Source organism: Dendropsophus ebraccatus, chromosome 7, assembly GCF_027789765.1.
Source record: "Dendropsophus ebraccatus isolate aDenEbr1 chromosome 7, aDenEbr1.pat, whole genome shotgun sequence".
Lineage (NCBI taxonomy): Eukaryota > Metazoa > Chordata > Amphibia > Anura > Hylidae > Dendropsophus > Dendropsophus ebraccatus.
Genome location: NC_091460.1, coordinates 68,193,271 through 68,217,842, shown reverse-complemented (window position 1 = coordinate 68,217,842; position 24,572 = coordinate 68,193,271). Strand labels below are relative to the sequence as shown.

General features: G+C 42.1%; 1 protein-coding gene across 4 annotated transcripts in view; it reads right to left on the bottom strand.

Moving 5' to 3' along the window:
- Positions 1 to 24,572, bottom strand: part of FAT1 (FAT atypical cadherin 1) — a 198,390-nt gene that overhangs the window by 1,926 nt on the left and 171,892 nt on the right. For 2 of the 4 annotated variants that reach the window (XM_069977704.1, XM_069977703.1), the window contains exons 21-27: positions 19,931 to 20,088; positions 13,390 to 13,852; positions 12,357 to 12,510; positions 12,142 to 12,252; positions 10,689 to 11,320; positions 9,030 to 9,164; positions 2,311 to 2,346 (exon numbers count right to left, since the gene is read on the bottom strand). In XM_069977704.1, coding sequence (XP_069833805.1) covers positions 2,311 to 2,346; positions 9,030 to 9,164; positions 10,689 to 11,320; positions 12,142 to 12,252; positions 12,357 to 12,510; positions 13,390 to 13,852; positions 19,931 to 20,088 — 1,689 coding nt within the window. Of the gene's footprint in view, positions 1 to 2,310; positions 2,347 to 4,282; positions 4,343 to 9,029; positions 9,165 to 10,688; positions 11,321 to 12,141; positions 12,253 to 12,356; positions 12,511 to 13,389; positions 13,853 to 19,930; positions 20,089 to 24,572 lie in introns of all 4 variants that reach the window. The other 2 variants (XM_069977706.1, XM_069977705.1) reach the window with 2 other exon arrangements.

Genomic DNA, 24,572 nt, shown 5'->3' with positions numbered 1-24,572 from the left:
GCCCCCCTGTTTTTTCTATCAGTACTTTGCTTGCATATAAGCCACTTCTTGATCACTTTTTTTTACAATTTTTCTGCATTTGATGTGACCAAAAATTAGCAATTTTGCATTTCGTCGGGTTTTTGCGCTTACACCATTTACCGTGCAAGATCAGGAATGTGATAATTTAATCCTTCAGGCGATTATGCACGCGGCAATACCAAATAAGTTTATCTATTTATTTTTGTAAAATGGGAAAAGGGGGATGATTTAACTTAACATGACTTTTACTAGGGCATGGGATTTTTTTTATTAATAAAGAAACCCTTTTTTTTACATTAATTTTCTCTGGGAGACTTCTAATACAACTGCACCTATCTCCCATAAAGATCAGTGCAGTATACATAATACCGAACTGATTGATTAGATCAGTGCTGTATTACTCTGGGCTGTTGCAGCCCAGTTCTACAGATTGCCTAGCCGGGATAAGCATCAGTGGGACACTGAGGCCTTGCCCGATGAGATGAGGGGATGCCCTGGAATAGTTATGATGAGGGTTGTCACTCTGTAAACACCAGCAGTAGTCTGCGATCATGTTTGTGTTCCATCTGCCCTGATATCTATGTTCCTATAAATATATATATAGCCACAAAATGCTGATGTCAGCAGTTTTAAACTACTTATTCAGTATTCTTCCATTTAGTTATACCTACTGCATATCTTTCTACACACTATTATCTTTTTTCACACTCAGCATTTCCAAATAATTATATATAATGTTCCGTTAAAACTGCAAAAGTTTACTAGTAAACAGTGTTTTGCAAAAAAAATGGACATGACAGGAAGAAACGGATGTTATTTTTGGATTTAGCACCCCAAAATACATAAAGATCACATGTTATCTTGTAGTCAGCAAAATTGATGTATACCAGTGTAATCTATCCTGAGTATAGCTTATCAATATGCGTTGCCTGGAAAAGGGAACTAAGGGAAACTGATGGCTAGTAAACAAGATGGCCTAGGAAAAATAGTGGGGCTATCTGTGAATGCTGCCAGATAGATTTTCACAGGACTTCACAGGTGCTCTTCAATATAGAAAAATTGCTTTCAAAATTAGGAGAAGAGACACATAATCTAAAATCTACTCCATATATTCAACTTCTGCAAAACAAAACCTAAGTAGAAAATTATGCTGAGAACTTCTTTCTCTGTGTTTCTGTGAATTCAATTCTAACGATTCCTCTTTTATTGACTTTTTACATTCTGCCCTGCTAGCACTGGCATAGCACAGTCATCTCATATAGTGACAGTTCTCAATAAGAAGCTATTCATGCTGCATAATTTCCAAATAACTGGGTTACTACAGTCATCTTGTGCTATATGTTTATGAAATGCTGTAAATTAAAAGAATGCATCAGTGTCTGCGAAATGGAGATATCGGCCATGAGAACAATGTGTTCTAGCTTATTCTCAGTGAAAGAGGTGAGGGAAAGACACCTCCATTAGATACATTATCAGTTTTCCACTGACAGAGTAACTTACCACTTGCCCTAATGAAGGAAAGCAACAGCTTGTCTACAGAGAAGCCAAAGGGGGAGATTTATCAAAGGGTGTAAAATTTAGACTGGTGCAAACTGCCCACAGCAACCAATCACAGCTCAGCTTCCATTTCTGGTGAAAGGAAAGCTGAGCTGTGATTGGTTGCTGTGGCCAGTTTGCACCAGTCTAAATTTTACACCCTGTGATAAATTTCCCCCATAGTGTTCTCGGGCTTTACCAATGGGCAAACTTCAAAATAGGCATTGTTCAGAGCACATGAGAGGAATTCATGGTTTCCCATGTGTATGGACCGCTGTCTGCCACCATTATTTCTTGTTTACTACCACTACAGTGCTCAATGCTTATGACTAAAGGAGCCTAGGTCCATAGTGATATGAACAAGACCTGACATGCCCCCCACTCAGTAGCCATAAAAGCTGCTTCTATGGTATATAGGTCTATGTGTAGTCCTCTCTATGAACAATCTTGTCCATGCTGCTTTGTTCACATCTATATTGGGGCTCCCATTAGAGCTTAGCAGAAGACCTCCTCCATCCTGTTAGGAATTATGTTTTAAGGTTTTGCAACTTCCATCTGGCCACGTCTAACACAGTACAATTCTGCAAAATATATTCAGTACATGGAACATGTAATAACACAGCAACAGACAGAACACAATATCACGTATACAAATGCTGCAAGTGAAGGTTAAATAAAAAAAAAGCAAAAACAAATTGCAAAAACAAAAGCTGATTTTTTAGTATTAAGTACACAGCAACATGCAGACGTCACCTCTTGAATTCCTGACTTCAGGAACTGCAAAAGACTCTTTGGAGGCAAAATTGAAAAGAACGAAAGATATATTACATTAGATAGTGGTGGACATTTTATATGCACCAAAAATCACAAAAAGAAACATCTCAAACATTTTAGAGGACAGTTTTACAATCTTTGAATTGTATTGACGTGAGCTAATATGAGATTTATACAAAAGGTGTGTGTAGAGAAGAGAGGGCCTATGGAAAGTTTTAAAATCACTAGAGACATGCTCTGAGCATGCTCTGAGTCTAATCATTTGGCATCTGAATACAGGTTTCTGAAAAAGTTGGATGCAGCCCTAGAGATTACTGGAAAACATGGATACAACAATGTATTACAGGACCCAACATTCTTAATGACAGAGCAAGTCTTATTTTACCATAGCCCATGAAAGCTGAGCTATGGTTGGCTGCTATGGGCAGATTACATCAGTTTTGTTTTAGATGGATAAATCTGGCCAATATGCCTATTTTAATATACTATGCCAAGCTCGTATATGGAGCAGATGTATTTGCTAGAGATGAGCGAACCTGACGGATTTCTGATTCGTACGAACCAGAAATCTTGGCATCTGACTCCGCTGTCTGCCGGCTCCGTGCAGCGGGTGGATACAGAGTAAGGAAATTCGGCAGGTTCGCTCATCTCTAGTATTTGCCAGGGCAAACAAGGAAAGGTGCCACTGCAGTATTATAAGGCACTCAGATAAATACTTGTCAGCTTTGTAAAGAACGGCCATCTGGGATGTAAATATGGGCTATTGAAAACAGGGTTGTAGAGTTGTGAAAACCAATTTAGGCAATTCACGAAAGTCCCTTCTGAAGGAACCTTTTTTAGGAAACCTTTTCATGGATTATCCTCAGGATAGGGGGGGGGATCAATGCTGGCAACTCTGCAAACCCCAGGTTAGGGTGTCGGGTATTTGACCCTTATTGATCAGACAATGATGGCCTATGCTGCAAATCCCCTTCAGGAAACCTGTTCATAAAAAAAATGAAAATAATTCACAGGCTATCCTACAGATCAGTAACCTGCCCTTACGCTACCAGAAATGCCCAGACTATCTGCTTTTGGATCCTTATTAATACAGAGGGGGACAAGAAATATAGCTCTATAAATTAAAGGAATTCTCACATAGCTAAATGTCCTATATACAATAATACTATTGTGTAATTTTAAATGTTGCTACATTTTTCAACTATCAATGTGAAGTGTAGTTTACCAGCTACTCTGCATGGCTGCAGACTATTAACAGACATATTCATTATACACAAAAATTAGAACATCAACACATTCTACGCATGGGATGTTTTCCATAATGACTGCCTCTTTCACCACATCCAATATAAGGTATGGTGGGAAGAAACCAAGAACTGGCCAGATGTCTATCTTGTGGAGCCTCAAGATGTTGCACCCTAGGAGTACGTGTACTGTGGAGTATATTCCAGTTAGAATGGCAGATCCAATGTGTTAGCTGACAAGCTAAGGATCTGTATCTATTTATTCTACTGTCTACAAGCACATTAACTCAGCATCTGTTACTTGCTCCTTGGAGTATAGTTTTCAATGATTTACAGCCATAACTTGAAATCAAACTGGAAAATTAAAAATGTTATGTGATGAAAACACAAACATATGACTTTTCCCCATCTCCTCCATCATAAAACACCTACATCTGTTAACCTTTGACAGATTCAGTGAAAGGGCGGCCATGTGGAAACATCACAATATACACAGTATCATTCTGATGAAACAAAACTGAACTAGGCAGGGACTATATAATACAACACAGGATGTAAAGGTAATGGATACAGTACTGAGCAACAATGTTATCACACTGACGAACAGGCATCCATATAAAGACATGCAAAGTTGTCGTATACAGTACAATGAATTAGGCAGCCAGGATAGAAAGCACAGCAATAATATCACATACATATATATATACCTTCATTTTGCACCGAGTCAACAACAGCATTGACAAGGTGTATTACTGTCACAATGGAAGCTTGTAAAAGGTAAGAAGAAAAAAACACATTAAAACAAGCCTAAGTAGGTAACTCTACAACGTTTTGTGAAATTACACAGAACCTCCTATTACCATGCCTTATTACAATGAATAGGGAAACTGAGCACAGGAGACGAAGTTCTAGTTTTATCAGTACATTACTGTACAAATTAGGAATTATCCTTACAGGTAACGGTAACTATACAATAAAAAGTGTCAATAATGAAAAAGGTGGGTGAAACTTATATATAACAACAAGCACACACAAGTTATGACATAATAAAGTGATAGGAAAGTAAGCATTGAAGCATTTACTGTTTGTCAAGAAAGAAAAAAACTGCACGCCTAGGGGTAAATCCAAGTTTGTAGTATGTAGTAGACACATATTCACTAGTTGATCTGTAAGAGTTAAAAACCTTCGGAATAACACTTCCTGGGAAAACTAAATTTATGTAAATGCCTACCTGTGCAATAAGCAATAAATGTATACTTACCCTCCCTCTTCCCAGCTCCCCAGCTTTATTTGTCAAGTCTCCCAGTGCCTTCCACTGTCCTTTCTACCTTCTTTTAATGATTTCTTATGGCAGCAGGAAGTGGGCACTCAGGCCAGTCATTACCTGAGCAGACATGACATGTCCTCGAAAGGAGGAACAGGACAGCAGTAGGGGCCGGGAAACCTTGACAGCAGCAGTAACACATTGGGGGAGGGGAGTTTGTGAGCTTTCTTATTTTGTATGTACATGAAGGGCTATATCAAATTTATTTTACCCTGGGAAATTCTATTAATGCTGTAACCTTTATTAAGAAGATGCCCACCATAGTGTACTAAGAGAGAACAAGTGTCTCCAATATTTACACAGTATTTGGATATCTGGGAATTTCCAGGGATGCAGAGCTCTGAGTGGAGCCAAAGTTTCACCATTTGGAGCTACTTGAATGTGCCATGAAATGTCACACTAAAATAATGTCTTTCACCAGGCTATGTACAGTAGGTGGGTATACAGACTTATGTCCCACCTGCCTCCCATCTCTTTTTATTGGTGTATATAACAGTGGTGGGAAGCAAATATCAATGCTTTCTATTGAAGTGTAACATTGTAATATTACTGTTATTTTTAATATCACAATAAGTACAAGCATAGTAAATGCACAACCCAAGTAAAATAGTGTGAAGATGATGGGTGAATGCGGGAGAATCAATAGACACATTTAAGACAGTTCACGGCCATGTAAACAGTACCCCAAAAATGTAATCGGTATATGACTAGACAAATGTGGGGGTGCAGGTCTAGGTAATATGTAACAGAAGGGAACACCATGTACTATGGGATCAGGCATATGAATGCACATTGCATACTGAGGTACACAGGCTAATATTATCCCCTAAGAAGGAAAGGGTTGTTTTTTTTTTTCAAGAATTACACAAAAGCTTACACAGCATATTAGTTCATTGGCGACTCATACCTGTGCAAATGTAAATGTCTTAAGTGACAAAGTGGTTAGGGGGGGGGGGGGGGATGACAGATTGTGGGTACAGAGTCACTTTAAAGTCTTCCGTGTTAGGTTAATAGGTGGGTACAGAGTCACTTTAAGGGTAAAAACCCACTTGACGTATTTGCTGCGTGAATCAGTCTTAAAAATAAGCAGGCAAAACACAGGTTGGCTTTATACGATTGTTCTGCGTTAAAATACGCAATTGTGTATTTTTGAAGCGTGAAGCTTGTTGTTAGCAAAGCATCAGTTGTTAACAACCTGTGCGAAAAACGCATGTAGCTTCACGCTTCAAAAATACGCAATTGCGTATTTTAACACAGAACAATTGTATAAAGCCAACCTGCGTTTTGCCTGCTTATTTTTAAGACTGATTCACGCAGCAAATACGTCAAGTGGGTTTGTACCCTAAAGTCTTCAGTGTTAGGTTAATAGGTTCTTTATTACTGTATCAATGAAAACTGCTGAACTTTCTAACATACCTTAGGGCAGATTTATTAACATGGCTTTAAGAAAAGACTGAAGATGCACCAGTTATATCCAAGGAATACTCTTTATACCATTGATTGATATGTTTTGTTCATTTTTTGTACCACAAACAAATTAGCACACATCAGCAAAAGGAGAGATAAGCCGCAATAATGTCTCATTAGTTCGCGACAATGTATTAATCTCTTTAGCTCACAGAGCATTGTCTAGACTTGCCGCTTCTCAGATGAGAGCAAGATAAGCTTTGTTTTGAAACATTTGTTAAATTGGTACATAGGTTTTATACATTTGTTTGAGTTTGATGTTTGATACTAGGTCATTTGTTTAAACTAGGATATAAATATTTTAAAATTAATGTAAATAATAATTTACAGGACAGGCCAAGATGCACAGTAACTTTCTACTATGTACAGTAAAAGTGCTGAGAAATACAAGTACTATAATTTAATAACCATGTTCTGCTTGGCTAAAATGGCATCCCTCACTTGGCCACATATTGGCAGTGATAGGACTATAAAAGTTTCAGGCTGCTACCTCTCATGTGTCCGACCAATCAACAACTAAGGGTAGGTCACTGATGTACCGAGTGACTGGAATTTGCTTTGGGGTCCACATGCCAGAGGAGGGAGCATAGAGCTGAGGAAGCAGCTGGAAAACAGGGTATGTGAGTATGTTTGCTTCTTTTTTTTTTTTTTTTTACCAACTTAAAAAAAATGCCATTGGAATACCACTTTAAGTGTATGCTGTCACTTGCTAAAAAGGATGGCACATCAAATATTTATATACAATCACAAAACACAGCACCAGGAATCACAATACTGCACATGGACTCAAAATGTAAAAACTAAAGAAAAAGTGTGGACATAAAGTTATTACAAACCCAATAAAGAAAAGCAATAAAGGAAGCAGCACTGCATTCTTAAACATTTTATAGTAATCGGGCAAATTTACTCATATATTTAGAACAAGGTCGTTGTATGTCACAGTGATAAATAATACTAAACTCCCTCTATAAATCCACATTAACTTTAAGCATGAGTAAATGATGTGAAAATCTATATCGCTTAGGGACATGGAATAAGTCTGGAATTGAGCGATAAATAGAGAGAATTAAAATCAGCTGGAGCACAAGCACATTGTTACTATACATCTCATGGCTCCAGTCCTGATCAATGCTATTCCTCTATGTTTGGTCGCAGCACTATGATTTCTTTTATATGTGGTTTTTGTTTTTTTTTTAAACCGCTTCCTTTATTACAAATTCCATCAAACTTACAATGAGCCCCTTGTCAAACTCTGCTCTCGCTCAGAGGAGATTTGATCCATATAGGAACTGTGTACGCAGCATGAGAGAGAGAAAGGAGACAGCTTTACAAGAGACCCTCAGGAAAAGACAACTTCTGCCTTAAATCTCCCTAGCAGTTTGTTGACCAACGACAGTAGAAACACCATAAATTATCATTTTTCATAGTTCAGAGGCTGAGTACAGAAGCAGAGCAGTCATTAGTACATGATTAACAGTCAAGCTTTATGAAGGGATATAAGGAATGAGGGCGCATCTGTTCTAGTGCGCCAGCATTTAACCTTAACAAGAAAGTTTAATTAACTACTAATCAAGATGAGTGGCTCTACCACACGAGAGCCTGGCTACAAGAACCTAACGGTAAATCAGCATTCTGCCGCTCCACTTGGAGTCTTGGAAAGAAAAGTGTGTTTTTCTTAGCGTAATGTCTGAAAGGTCCTTAAATGTTTAAACATATGTAAAAGTTATAAAGAGCTCTAGAACCTTAAATATAATATTGAGCTAAGCTGTTGGCAAAGATAGTTTCCTAAGGAATAAGTATATGTTTACACAGCAACAAACGGCACCAATTGTAACCAAAATATACACAGCAAAAGGAGTCAGGTAAAAGCATAGAATAAGTCATTGGTAAATGTCTGTATGATAAAGGGGTTTTCCTGGACTTTAAGAGGTTATCTTATCAGAGAAAACCCATTTCATACTCAAGCCACCAAAGTGCTAAGCTGATTGACATGAGCTAAGAATTCATAGAAGGCAGCTGACTATATTATAGCAGGCACTCTTTGGCTACACAGATCCTCGGCAGCAGCTGAAAAGTAATATTATATGGTGGCCATTAGGTGAATGGTCAACCATAAAATGCATGAATGACTTGAGTTCACCAGAGCCACCATCTATATAGGGTGTCACAGTACTATAATTGTTAACAGAGCATAGTGGCTGCTTTCCATGGGAGACTGTGCCTGGTACTACAGCTCAGTAATATTCAAGTGGTTGAGAGTGAGTTGCAGTACCAGGCACAGCCAAACTGTTATGTGCAGCACTATGCCCATATAAACAATAAAGCAACTACTATGTGCTAGCATTCTGATGCTCTTCAGGGAATCCTAGTGTCATACATGATGGTCTTGTTTCAGCCCAGTAAAACCCATTTAAGTGTAGGATTTCTTCTTGATGGTGCCACTTAGACTCTGGTAATCATGTAATAGGATTCCACTTGAAAAAGCTGAAAATATAACAATTGGTGTCATTTGAACAAGAACACAATTTTAGGGAAGAAAAAAAAAAGGACATTTTTGGTCTTTCAATCACATTTCAAAAAATTTCCCATAGTCCGGCTTGCTGAAAGTTGTATATAACCAATGTAATATGCATACGTCTGCAAGAGTAAAATCTCATACATACCATTATCATCACAGGATTCCGACTGGAAGGAACTAAGGGACTGAATCTCAGACATGCTCTCCCGAGGATTGTAGAGATGACAGGACTTTTCATCCAGAGATTTCTTTGAAAGACATGGGTCAAGATCAACTTTAGCTGAAAGCGCAAAAGAAGAGACAATGTCACAATGTTAAGGACACTCAATTAATAAGAGCTACCTTTGATCATTTCCCAAAGGGTTGTCTGTAAATGTTCAGTTCAAGTAAAGCAGCGATAAAATATGTTTCAAAGCACCAATCACAGAATTACTTTCAAATGAAATAATCATTGAAATAGCACAACACAGAGAACAAATCTCCAAGGCAGAAAAAAGCAATTTGGTTCAATGGATTGTTGAGATTACATGTGCACAACACCGTGTATTGCTCTCTGGGGAATTGTCGCCTACTTTTACAGGGACAGACTGGGACATAATACATGGATATTATAAAATTTAAATATTGTGCCTCTGAAAACTGAGATAACAGAACTCAGATTCTGAGAAGTTGTAAAGAAGCCAACTTGAAAAACATCCAAACGTATCCTTAAATCTATTATATATAATTAAGTCTACGTTTTATTCACAGACATTAAGCTTATGAATAAAGTATATAAAGCCACAGTACTTATAGTAAAGTGCTTAACAGTCCAATAAATTAGGGATGAGTGCATATTAGAGTAGAGTGGAAACAGTTACTTTGATGATGGAGAGAAGTTCATGATGTGGCAGCCAAGTCGGAAACACTTTTGGGCCTATGTGTTGGGTCCTAATTAAACTTGGTATTGAACAAGGACCTGTCAAACTAGGGCAGCTGTGAACATTGTGAGAAGCTACCAAACAGAGAAGACGCAACCGTAGGAAGGAAGAAGATCCTGTAGAGGCATTCTGCAACCTGCTGAGATTAAACTAAACGCTTATGTTCCTTCTATTTAGTGGAGACTGGTTAATCAAGGAATCGACGTTCATTTAAAAGGAAACTGACAGCACAGATATCCATATATCAGTGCTGCAAATTTGCAGATGCCGATCACACAAGCACTGCATACATAGCTTTAGCAATGCTCTGTGGTCCAGCATCTTCAGAAAAAAAATGTTCATTATAAGCTGCCAGTGCCGCAAAGTGCGGTGGTACCATCATCTCCTATGCGCTCTCCAGCCACTGCTGTGTCTTCAGGTTGCCACCAGCTACTGCTCCTCCAGCTGTCAATCGTTTTGGAGGAGATGAGGGTGGCCTGGAGACAGAGTGGTGGCCAGAGAGTGGGAGGTGACAGTGTCACAGATGCACCCAGGATGCCTTTTCCAAAGATACTGGATCACACACTATTGCTAAAGGTACAGTATGCAATGCTTGTGTGATCGGTATCTGGAAACAGATGCTGTCAGTTTTCCTTTAATGAGCCTTATACAAGACTCGGTTATCAGACACTTTCTGCACAGAAATAATTGGAGAGGTGGCCTCACCATGGACTTCAATAATAGGACAGTGTGCCTTCACACACAACTCTCCATTCTCTTTTAAAGAAAAAAAAGTGGCTGCTGGGATTTAAGGAATCACAGGACACCCATTGTCCAAATAAGTGAGGGTGTCATTGTGGTAGTGATAGTACAGAAACAAAGCTATAACATTTTTGTTTGCTCACCATCATAATCAAAATCCCAGTTTGGCTTTTGTATGGAGTCACTGTCAGATGGAGAATTGGATGGAGGTGGAGGTGGCAAATTCGGAGCAACACTGCAAACTGCTACTGCCTTTCTATGCCCATGTATAGAGTCCGGATTGAAAGTGCTGAACTCCGGATGCTCTGGAATGGTGGATCCCTCAAAAGAGTTTCGGTCCAGGTTATTTCTAGAGTCACTTGGAATGCTTGGAGTGTAGGATATGGGCCTAACCGGCACCTGTGGCGGAATATCTGAGTAGATATTTTTGTTCACTTTAGGATCTAAAAATGGTCTCTGTAAAAATGCTGAAGTATTCCCGGAGTGTTTGTCTTCAGGTTCCTGGTGCCTCTTCTTCTTTTTACTGCATACTATTCGGTAAACAACAAAGATCACAACAAGGCAGAAAATCCCTGCTATGAACACAATAATCCCAATGACCTCAGCCAGGCTTATATTGTATGAGGTTGAGACATATTTATTGAGGGCGATGTCTGTGCAGTGCTTTCCACCGTATCCATTACTGCAGGTACAGTTGTATGAGCCATAGGTATTTTCACACAGGGCACCATTAGAACATGGGTTTTCTTGGCATTCATCAATGTCAATTAGGCACCTACAATAATAATGGGCAGAGATCAATGACTATTATAACTGAAAGCTGTACATGTAAATTGTACATAAGGTTTTTATCCCAGACTGTAACTGTAACTTTCCTTAACTGCCATTCACATCTACTGTAGTTACGGGTACGTTCACTGAACACAGCATCAACTCTGCACCATCAAATCTGCTGCAGATCCTGTAAGTGCAGGGCTGTAATAACGGCTGCTGCTGCCCTAGGCACTAGACCTGAAGACGCCCCATCTACACGCACCTATTGGCGATACCAGACCTGACCAATACCACCATACCCCCCACCCCCATGGAAAAGACACCAGATTTACTGCCAAGTCTGAATGGGAGGAGGGAAACTAAAAAATAAAAACAAAAAAAAATAGTTTTTTCCGTCCCCCTGCTCCCTGGTGCTGCCCCCCTCCAAGGTGCTGCCCTAGGCACCAGACCACGGGTGCCTAGTGGTAAATACGGCCCTGTGTACGTGTGAACGCACCCTAAAACAGATTTCTCGCCTGTTTCTGCAATCCCGGCTACCTCCGGCTGCCACTTTGTGTAACAATATTCTTAAAATAGGTGAGGTACCTGTATGTGGGACCCCTATCTGACACACATTTGCTATAAATGTCTAGGAAAGATATTTACCATTTTTAAGACACCCATAAGACAACAAGACTTTGTACAAAAACACTAAAAATTATTCTAACATTATTTTGCATTGATACATTGAACCAAATATATTACAACAAAACACAGCTACATCTGTACAAAGACCATAAAACTAACAGGTATGACACAATAAAGAGCAATTCAATTCTATACCTTTCCCCGTGGAATCCAGGTTCACACTCACATACCGGACCATCTAAACTGTCGATGCATTTACCACTATTCTTGCAAGGATTGTCTTTGCAGTATGGACCCAGCTGACACCTGAAATACAGGGAGACATTATTGTACAATACATATACATCATCCATGTATCATTTTTTTTTACTTTCTCTTTTGACACATTGTATAGTAAAATTACAACTCACCTCTCGCCGCTGTATTCCCCTCTGCACTTGCAGAAAAAATCATCCTTCACCACAATGCATGTTCCCCCATACAAGCATGGGTTGGTAGCACAGGGATTGATGGCAATCTCACAGTGTGTGCCCATGAACATTGATGTACATTTGCAGTAATACCCTGAGAAAGAACAGAAACAGAGAGTAAATATGAGCACCAGTATATAGTTACAGATCTTTAGTAGACATGAGAAAACTCGCCGAAAGTCTGGGTTTGCACAAACACAAACGACCAGCATTTGAATCCCACTGCCTGGAAAGGGGGTGGATGCAGCGCAAGGACTGCCAGGAAAACATGGATACAGCCAATACCTGCTGTCAGTGTGATATGAGAATCAAATAGTGAAATATTAAAGGTGGCAGGCACTAGTATTAATACCTTTTAGTAAGTTATCACATTATCAATACTGGTTGGGGTCAGCACATAACTAGCTACACAAAATAAATACTCTTCCTTAACAAAAAGTGCTGAACCTGGAGAAAACCAAGCAGCAGCTTTACTGAGAGGAGTCACTTATGCGATAAAGATAGCATATAGGAAAGGTAAAAAAAAAAAATTGAAATGTAAATTTTATGCCATTCTAAATGCACATGGTGATTTATTTAGGCTGGATGGGGGACTTTGGGCACAGGCGTCTAAATGCAGATTTCCTGTTTACAAAACTGATTTTTTTCCATGTGCTATATTCATTCTACCTTCCTTTAAATAAAGTCAGTATTGTATTGTAGCTCCATTAATATTTTAACAATAGTGCTATTAAAATGAAGGATCGGTTCTTTTATGTCTGATCGTATGCGAGGCTCTAGATAAAAACTGAAGATAGATTTTCTAATCTAGACTTTACTGCACAAAAGGGAATGTGTAGTATAGTGGGTAGTCAGCAGTTTTGGAATATACAGCCTCTTATGAACAGTATTAAATAACATCAACAAATAAACACAGTTCTGCTATATATCTGGGTTATTTACAGTAAGAAGTACAATTCCAGGAATGACGCACCTCCATTGGGCAAAGGAGAGCAAACTCCACCATTGTGGCAGGGATTGGCAGTGCAGGCATCAGCAGCGGTCAGCGAACATCCAAGAGAAATATCCACAGATTCTTCTATATGTACCAAGCTCTTTAACTTTGAATGAAGAGGAAGCTCCTGGCCATTAAGGAAAACTGAGTCCATACAGCCTCTAAAACCATTTGTAACCGGCAGGTTTCTTCCATGTTTAGAACCTTGCTGACGTATGTGACCTCCAAAATACACATAGTTGTCAAGGTTGAGTGTTCTCAGTGTTCCTGGGGCTGTGCCGGATGCAGTATGGACACGATCCAAGACCAGTCTGGCGTAGTTACCATCAACCTCTAGTGACACTGTGTGCCACTGGCCATCATTAACATGGATGCTCTGAACAGACACTATTCCAGGACCACTGCCACAATCAAATTTATACTGAAGCTTTCCACCAGAGATCTGAAAGGCAACAAGAGGTCATATAATTAGGACAAGATTCATTGAACTTATCACTGCTCTATGATTATTTATTAAAATAGAAGTCTATGTATATATGTTGTAATCACTTGTTTTCTAAGAAATTTACATACAGTTGTATGTTTCATTGCTGTATTTTATCCTTATTGCCCATGATGGCTCAAACTGTTGTGCAAGTAAGGGGAATACAGGTGTATACAAATGTTGTCTCTGACCAAAAAGCATGGTTTGCTGTGGTTTATAGACCAATGTGCATACCCCAACATAGTCACTATGGCTACATTCAAGCCAATGAAGCCTAAGGGACCCATGGGTCTTCATGCATGAATAAGAATCTGTGCAACAAAGAAGCATACAGTAACTACTGAGGAAGTGAGATTTTGTCAGCATATGCTACCAGTAATAAACAGTCAACCTGGGCTCTACTGAACATCATATTTTGGGGCTACACTTATGCAAGTATTTGTCAAGTTGCCAGAAAAAAAAAGTCCAATGTACACCATGGCCTATTTGCAGCATGCCAATAGACTTTATTAGACCCAATATAGAGTCTACTAGTGGTTACATTTGTTCTTTGTCCTGCATGTATGTATGTTTATGGAACCTAATAGTGTGGTAGTATGGTCTATTAAAATCAACAGTGGGCATTTCATGTTATAAATCAAAATACTTTTTGAAGGTATCCCGACATATACCAATGATGTACTATGGCTTCAAAAAGTGATGTGATTGGAACCTTACTGTGAAGGGGGGAGAAGGAAACCTACATGACTGCCCTTTCTTCTTACCCAATTCTTCTGGGAGAACTAGCTGCTAACTTATGATGGAAATCCTATTTAAAAGGGTAACTTTATCTAACAATATTGTGTCATATTGCTATGAAATTATGTAACAATCAGATTGGTTTGGGTATGGCCTGGCATACCAATGTGTAGAGGGTCTGGCAGTAAAACCCCCATCAATTACTAATCAATGGCATATCCAACCGATGGACCAATGAAAGAAAAAAACAACCTTTTGTGTGCTAACAGTATTATTCACTTCCAGAGGTGCAAATGGGACACCGTTAGCCTTTTTATAGTACATAGCAGAAGTCCAACACTATATTTGGCATGGAGCAGCTGGAAAAGAACCCAGTTACAGGTTTTTCACCAGGAGCTTCAAGTAAGCCTCTCTGCTGTTGGTGATTGTAATGAATACTAATTTTGAAAAATGGCAACAAACAATTCAATGGGACGTCAGTCAAGTCACGTTTCATAAAAGAGCATCAATGAGAGTGATGGCAGTGCAGACTGAGGGGCAAGTCCCATACTGAAGGCCTCTTGTGTGTGCCAGGAACTGGTCAAACTTGTCAGAGTAGATCACAAAGACAGAACTTGGCTGTGAGCGTGCTCGATGAGCCTGCATATGCTTCGGCAGAGGTAATTCATGGTGTCACATTATTGCAAATAAAACTAATCAACAACGAATGGTGTAGTGACACAAACTAAGAACGCTGTATTCATTGCTTATGTCTCCAGCAGGGACGCTATCTGGTAATGATAAATAAGCCTCTGCACAATAATGGTAATGCAAATTTATGGGGGAAAAAAACAAGTTTATGTGTTGTGTAGAAAAAGAAACATGACAAGTGAGCAAATAACAAAATACAACTCATTTTCATCTGAACACTTCAGTAGTCATTGCCACAGCGATGAAGAACAATGAGTAGGCATGTCACATTTTATCCTCTGCCACCAGCTTCAATATTACAGAGTCTGTATTTTGACTGCGGGATTGATACGGTGTGTCCTTTTGCAATCTTGGATGCTATGAATTCCCTTTGGCAAATTTCTCTAGTAATGAAGGAATAGTATTCAGAGCTCTTACACTGATTAATAAGATAATTCAATTTCTAAAGTGGCATTGCTTAAATAACATGGGTGCAGGTTCATTGCCAATGTCACCAAGAGCACTATCAAAGCCTTCTTAGTCTGCCATTCAAACTCTATGCAAAACATACTACTCTGTTAATATCTTTAGAAAGACGAGGCCACAGTATAACATTAAATAGATACACAAATGCCCCTTTCTAAATGGCCACTAATAGAATAATCCAAAATGCACAGGCCAAAATTGTCATTTAAAAGTCATCTGTGCATAAAATATTAATATAAGTGTAATCTCTATTGTGGAAACAATGTGGGGCTCACAGGACTAGACTTCTAATGGATGTCCTGTCCTCCTCTTCGGTGTATACTCTCCATATAAATTCACAATTCCATGAATGTGTAGATGTTCATTGTGTCCACTGATGCAACTAAGGCATATAAAACCTGAGCAATAAGGGGATTGCTCACCAACATGACAAATGACTGGTCTACAGGATAAGTTGTACTTAGCTACACTTGTTAGTTCTATAGAGATTAAATGGAGCCTCACTGCACACGTCTGGCAAGCTTCATTCAAATGGGGGAAACTAGCCTTTCGTTTTCTTAAACGGTGCGGATCCCAGAGGTGGAGAACCCAACAGGCACCCATCATCTGTACTGTGGATAGGTAATGACTGTTTTTGGTGGGAAAACCCTTTAAAATGTGTTGTTCCAAGATCAACACTTATCCACTGCTTGATCAATAAGCTCTCTACCTCTGGGACCCCACATCAGGGGCAGAATAACTCCATAGCCACAGGCTGTTCACCAAGCCTGGCCCCCTAACCCACTGTAACTATGGCAACATTAGGGTGGTGTTTATAGTACAGGATAGATAATGTCATGAAGCCCTGATTTGTGCAAAATCGAAGTAAAAAAGCAAGCGATTGTTTGCAAATCATGGCAGAATTGTAGCTAGGAGACAATACACTACTGAAAGTATAAGTCTGTTTGGGTGACCATGGGCCCCGGGCTACTGTCCGAAACAGACCTATTATAATCTGCTACTGCCCCACATGATTACTAGAATGGGGTCCATGTGTCCCATGACTGAATGGACGATTGTGAAGCATGCACATGCTCCCTTGTAGAGATAGCATTTCTACCAGTTCAATTGAAAATGAATTGCCCACTGCTGTATTCCTGTAACCCCATCCTAAATGGGGTTGTCGTAACTCGCAAACTTATCCACTATCCACAGGAGAGTGGATAACTATCTGACCACAGGGGATTCTGCTTCTGGAAGCCCTTGTGATCTTGAAAATAGGGACCCAAATTTCCTATCAGGTATAGCTAAGCAGAGCGTTCTCTGTGGCTCCCCTAAAGAAAGGAGCAGCAACATTCATGCCCTGCCACTTCATTCTGATGACAGTTCTGGACAACAGTTTTGAGATTGCAGGGGGTCTGAACAGAGAATAACTGGATAACTTTGCGTGTTTTGACAACCCCTTTAAACAGTCCACAACCCTGGTATCAGACACATTGCTAATACCCTAGCTGAGTTCTTGCTTTGCAACTAGACAGTTCCTACATCAGATAACTGTAGTGCCTGCAATAAAGCAGCATATCTAATCTTTCCAATCATTGCAGCAGGATCACTGCAGACATCACAATATTTTAGCTCTGAGATGTGACCTTTAATACAAAGCTGTAACACAGCATCAACAACGACTTTAAAATGTTGTTTGAACACCGAACCTGGGCAGCTGCCAGTAGCTTGTTCTTGTTTCTATTAGATTGAGAAATAAGGGGTAACTAACAATGATCTATAGGAAAGTATGGGGCTCATTTACAGGGGCTCTCTTTTGTGTCTAAAATTTACTTCAATATGTACCTACTATTTTGTGCATATGGCAGGATCCCTCTTCAAAACTCTGACCGCTCTGCATTCCTTTCTAAAGTGAGCGTTGTACAGACCTGCTGGAAGCTCCATAGGCTGCATTAAAAGTAAAGTGTATGACTATGCAGTCTATGGTGCGTCTGGCAGGTCCATACTACGCTTGTGTCAGAAGAGGACTGCCACTTGCAGGATTTTTTTAGAGGATCCTACTTTGGTCGCCAACTTTAATTCAAGTTTTTATATTAAATATATTTTTAAGATTTTTTTTTCTAATTTTACAATGTACCATGTAAATTATAAAATAATCCTAAAATCTTGTTTCCATTCTCTCCACTAAGCCTAAAACTAAGCTGAGACTTCACTTCTGTCTATGATGATATAAAAAAATTTACTAGAAAGTGATGTATACCGCATTACAGTAAAAGGTGACATCAGTAGATGGAGAAGAGAATAAATGAAGCTTTCAACTCGGCTTCCCCCTCCTATTGGAATGATCTTGTGCCAGAATATGGCCAGTAATGTTTTTCATTCACGTCAATAGGACAGATTCTGTCTATCGTTGCCAAGTACATGGCACTCGCTATAAAGCAGGGGCGGTCTTGGAATTTCTGGGGCCCCAAGCGAAGTTATGTCTGGGGCCCCCCCTCGGCACGCATTCCAAAACAATAGACCGCTGTGTGTGGCCCCCAGTAGTATATATCCCTTGTGCGCTACCGCCAGTAATATATACTCCTTGTGTGCTGCCCCCAATAGTATATACCCCTTGTGTCCTGCCCCCAGTAGTATATATCGCCAGTAATATATACTCCTTGTGTGCTGCCCCCAATAGTATATACCCCTTGTGTCCTGCCCCCAGTAGTATATACCCCTTGTTTGCTTCCCCCAGTAGTATATAGACCTCTGTGGGTTCCCCCAGTTATATATAGCCCCCCCGTATGCTCCCCCAGAAGTATATAGACCTCCTGTGTGCTGCCCCAGTTGTATATAGACCCCCTGTGTGCTTCCCCACTAGTATATAGGCCCCCTGTGTGCTCCCTCAGGGGTATTTAGCCCCCCTATGTGCTTCCCCACTTGGATATAGACCTCCTGTGTGCTACCCCACTTGGATATAGACCCCTGTGTGCTCCTCCAGTAGTATATAAACCCCCTGTGTGGTTCCCCCAGTAGTATATAGACCCCCTGTGTGCCCCACCAGTATTATATAGACCCCTTGTGTGCTGCCCCAGTAGTATACAGACCCCTGTGTGCTCCCCAGTTATATATAGACCACCTGTGTGCCTCACAAGTAGTATATAGACCCCCTGTATGTTCCCCCAGTAGTATATAGACCCCCTGTGTGCCCCACAAGTAGTATATAGACCCCTGTGTGCTCCCCCAGTAGTATATAGCCCCCCTGCGTGCTCCCCCACTTGGATATAGACCTCCTGTGTGCTCTCCAAGTTGTATATAGACCCCATTCTGCTGCCCCAAGTAGTATATAGACCCCCTGTGTGCTGTTCCCAGTAGTATATAGTCCCCTCTGTGAAGCCTCAGTAGTCTATAGCCCCCCTGTGTGCTCCCCCTGTTATATAGCCCCCCTGTGTGCTCCCCCCATTTATATAGACCCCCGATGTGCGCTCCCCCAGTTAAACAGACCCCTGTGTGCTCCCCCTCCCATATAGTATATAACACAATAAAACAAACACTTATACTCACCTGGGTCCGGGCGTCTCCTCTTCTCTTCACTCTTGTGGCCGCAGGAAGGGTTTTCCCTGCGATCACAAGAGGCCGCACACCCCTTGTACTGGCGCCAATGCTCCAGTGATGTCACTGGAGCGCCGACACCACAAGGACAAAGCTGCCACTTCTGACCGCAGGGAAAACCCTTCCTGCGGCCACAAGAGTGTCAGTGCTGCTGCATGTAACTATGAGCGCTCATTACGAGTGCTCATAGTTACAGTTCAGATGGCAGCAGCGAGCGGGGCAGCGGCCCTGTCCAGCGGTCTTGAGCACAAGAGCGGGGCGTGGGGGCCCCCCTGGATGTTGGGGGCCCCAAGCGATCGCTTGGGGTGCTTGGGGCCAAAGACCGCTACTGCTATAAAGCATATCTCTAAATATTGTTAAAAACAGCTGAGGCAAGATGGCTGCTTCCATAATGTGCAAGATATTAAATTTTAAAAATTACAATGACAAAATAGAAACATATTAGCAGCAAAGATTTCAGCATGTGATTCCAATCATCAAAGTCATATCCCCATAAACTTGTCTTTAAAAATGTCATCAATCGCTCGAATAATAATTTCTAGTAATGATCTGCAGCATAAAACTCACCTCAAGAATGCTATAGTCTGTTTCTTTGGCGTACATGACAACTGCGTGCGCGGAATAGGTTCTAAGCTTCATGGTCAGTTTCATTTCTTCCTTGTTCTCATTTTCCAGCAGTCTGTATTTTATATAGCTGCTGCCAGTAAATGTGACTGATGAGCCAACTAGGAAGGAAACAGAAAGATATTTCAGCATTGTGAATTTCATTTGGTGTTTCTATGATGGTAGTAATGCGCCATAAGCATCATTCACTGTGGATTCCTTCTCCAAGACAATCAAAAAAAATCAATCAACAAAAAAAATCATATATTATTAAGAATAAATAAGAGTAACCTAGATTATTGGTCGTATACCCCAGAGCATAGGCTGTATTTCTGGATACAAGCTTAAAAGCCCTATCCAAAGGTGAATGAACATAAGTCAAGTTCTATCAATTCTCTGCAAAACATGGCTGCAATGAGCCATAGATAGAGGACAGGGGGGAAATTACACAGACAACAGTAGAATTTTTTAAAAAAAATGTGGAAGGAAGTACATAAAGATGATAACATACTGAGATTCATTTATCAAACATTGCAGGGACAGGACTAGGTATTCTGTAAAATTGTCTTATGATAAACGTCTCTAGTTATGTCTAACTCTAATGTCCCGATACGGGTGGTCCACTAAGTCTTGTGTCACTTAGGTAAAAGGTAACTCTGTCAGGTGTCACACAAAGTGGGTGAAGCCGCTGTTAGCATTTTCACCACTAGGTGTCTCACTTCCCCTAAAAGGTTTTTAGGAGCACAGATGCATTATAAAGGGTTAATTGTTGCACTCTTTGTGTGCTGTTTTGACCAACCACAAGTGCAGGTACCACACACGGCTCTCACACATATACACATCTTCTTTCTCCTTTCTCCACACACAGCCCCACCAATAGGAGGTTAGACCAGGTCACCCCTATATAAGCCCTGTTTGTGGATAGTGGGAAGAGAGACAGACAAAAGAGAGAGTTCATGCTGTGGTGAAACCTGGGCCTGGCCCAGGTCAGAGCCTTTGTCAGGGACCTAGAGACAAAGCCAGAGATTTTCTTGTAAGAGAGACCCTTCCTGATGATGCATTGCTAAACCGAAAGGAGAGGTAACCGTCCTCTAGGTACACCTTGTCCACACCAGGGATTTTTCTTTACAAGTTAGAACAAAGGAGTCAAGGGACTGATTCTCAGTAAGACAATGTGCGGGAAAGCCAAAGTAGTCTTGGGAGGTCTGCTACGCCCAGTTGTAAAGACCTGGGGCTCATATTACCCAACCTGGCACTCTCTGATCTGGTTGGGCAGAAAGCGGTCAGATATATACTGCAGATAATATCTATATGTGAGTATGATTGTTCTTCTTCACTATTCTCCTCTACACTAATCCCGGCAGAGTACACTACTACAGTGGACAAGGCCCCGAAGATGGCCCCCATGCTCACCCCTAACACAAGTCGCACTACTATCTTTTCCCTGCTACCTCATGTACTTCTGTCACCTGCACCTGTCAAGTTTGAGATTTCTGCACCTGCATTACACTAAAGTCTTTCAAGTAAAGACTCCTGGCTTTCGTGACAAGTGTTCCAGCTACCAAACACCAGAGCCCACTGCATAACATTCCCAGCATCCTGGGCCATGGCATAACTCATTCTGGTTTCATTGGCACAAAAATCTGTAATTGATCCTGTATATTGTATAACGGGGGTCAAAGCCCCCCCGCCTTAACCCATTCAAAAGGCAAAAGAAGACGTTTCTAAGGCCGTGTTAGGACAAGTCTGTGTAAAAAGTTTAGTGCCAAGAACAGGATCTGATCTCATCAGCACAAAGTATGGAAACCTTTTCCAAATGAAAAAAATGACTACAGGCTCTGTACTCTTAGTGGCCTCGGAGCGCTGCCCCTCCCTGCTCACATACCTCCAGCACCCTCACGTCCTCCCACTCTCTCCCCCTCCCTGCTCACATACCACCAGCACCCTCATGTCCTCCCACTCTCTCCCCCTTCCTGCTCACATACCACCAGCACCCTCATGTCCTCCCACTCTCTCCCCCTCCCTGCTCACATACCACCAGCACCCTCATGCCCTCCCACTCTCTCCCCCTCCCTGCTCACATACCACCAGCACCCTCATGTCCTCCCACTCTCTCCTCCTCCCTGCTCACATACCACCAGCACCCTCATGTCCTCCCACTCTCTCCCTCTCCCTGCTCACATACCACCAGCACCCTCATGTCCTCCCACTCTCTCCCCCTCCCTGCTCACATACCACCAGCACCCTCATGTCCTCCCACTCTCTCCCCCTCCCTGCCCACATACCACCAGCACCCTCATGCCCTCCCACTCTCTCCCCCTCCCTGCTCACATACCACCAGCACCCTCATGTCCTCCCACTCTCTCCCCCTCCCTGCTCACATACCACCAGCACCCTCATGTCCTCCCACTCTCTCCCCCTCTCTGCTCACATACCACCAGCACCCTCATGTCCTCCCACTCTCTCCCCCTCTCTGCTCACATACCACCAGCACCCTCATGTCCTCCCACTCTCTCCCCCTCTCTGCTCACATACCACCAGCACCCTCATGTCCTCCCACTCTCTCCCCCTCTCTGCTCACATACCACCAGCACCCTCATGTCCTCCCACTCTCTCCCCCTCCCGGGCAGAGAGTGTAGAAATCCCCTAACCCACAGCAGGATCATGGTAGAAGCTAGAATGGAGTGTCCGGAGGCAGGTGTAAAGGACCTTTGATGATGTCATGGCCATGTGACCAGTGTGGGAGAAGCTATCTTCCTCTGCTAGACTTTCTATGAGGCAGCTGGTTTCCCGGGTTCAACAGGAGGTAAGCCACACTGAGGGCTCTGTTCTGAAGGTCAGGGGTGTGTGTGTGCGATGTTCTGCAGGTCAGAGGTGTGTGGGTGTGATGTTCTGCAGGTCAGGGGTGTGTGGGTGCGATATTCTGCAGGTCAGGGGTGCGTGGGTGCGATGTTCTGCAGGTCAGGGTTGTGATGTTCTGCAGGTCAGGGGCATGTGGGTGTGATGTTCTGCAGGTCAGGGGCATGTGGGTGTGATGTTCTGCAGGTCAGGGGTGTGTGGGTGTGATGTTCTGCAGGTCAGTGGTGTGTGGTTGCGATGTTCTGAAGGTCAAGTGTGCGTGGGTGCGATGTTCTGCAGGTAAGGGGTGCGTGGGTGCGATGTTCTGCAGGTCAGGGGTGCATGGGTGCCATGTTCTGCAGGTCAGGGGTGTGTGAGTGCACTGTTATGAGATGTTCTGCAGGGTCAGGGGTGTGTGAGTGCACTGTTATGCGATGTTCTGCAGGTCAGGGGTGCATGGGTGCCATGTTCTGCAGGGTCAGGGGTGTGTGAGTGCACTGTTCTGCGATGTTCTGCAGGGTCAGGGGTGTGTGAGTGCACTGTTATGTGATGTTCTGCAGGGTCAGGGGTGTGTGAGTGCACTGTTATGCAATGTTCTGCAGGGTCAGGGGTGTGTGAGTGCACTGTTATGTGATGTTCTGCAGGGTCAGGGGTGTGTGGGTGCACTGTTATGAGATGTTCTGCAGGGTCAGGGGTGTGTGGGTGCACTGTTATGAGATGTTCTGCAGGGTCAGGGGTGTGTGAGTGCACTGTTATGCGATGTTCTGCAGGGTCAGGGGTGTGTGAGTGCACTGTTATGCGATGTTCTGCCGGGTCAGGGGTGTGTGAGTGCATTGTTATGTGATGTTCTGCAGGGTCAGGGGTGTGTGAGTGCACTGTTATGCGATGTTCTGCCGGGTCAGGGGTGTGTGAGTGCATTGTTATGTGATGTTCTGCAGGGTCAGGGGTGTGTGAGTGCACTGTTATGCGATGTTCTGCAAGGTCAGGGGTGTGTGAGTGCACTGTTATGCGATTTTCTGCAGGGTCAGGGGTGTGTTAGTGCACTGTTATGTGATGTTCTGCATGGTGGTATTGGTCAGGTCTGGTATGGCCAATCGAAGCGTGAAGATGGGGTGTCTTCAGGTTTAGTGCCCAGAGAACCAGCAGTTGTTAATACGGCCCTGGGCACATTCAGTACATTATACTGTGTGGGGAGCTCCGATTCTGATGGGGGGGGGGGGCGCCATTTGCCTTCTCTGCCTAGGGCACCAAAACTCCTTGTCCCGGCCCTGAGCCTTATGTGTCACTGCATGGTTCGGAAAACTGTCTTGTTGTTATTTAACTCCAAAGCATCAGAAATGGAGTTTTGTATTAAAAAAACAGAGCTCCAGTCTATATTTATATATTATACAATGAATTGTTAGATAATTTTGGACATTTTTAGATTAAGAACCTCCTAGTTAAAGACTCTAAAAGACTTGAAGGTGTCCTGAGGTATCTGACACAAAGACCTTAGCAGTCGATCCTGTAAGTCCTTATGAGGTGTGGTTGTCTCTGAAAAGGTCATCCCGGCTGGTACTGCAGTATTGGCCGGATGGTCTTTTGCGCCACAGGGTTCTGATGCGGGTGCATACGTGCGCGCCCGCATAAGAACTCCCCACTGCACACTATGGAGCGAGCGGCCGGAGCCTCTCGCTCCATAGTGTGCACTGACATGGTTTTCTGCAGCCACTATTCAATGAATAGCAGCCGCAGAAAACTGACATTGCAGTTGTCAGGGATCCCAGCC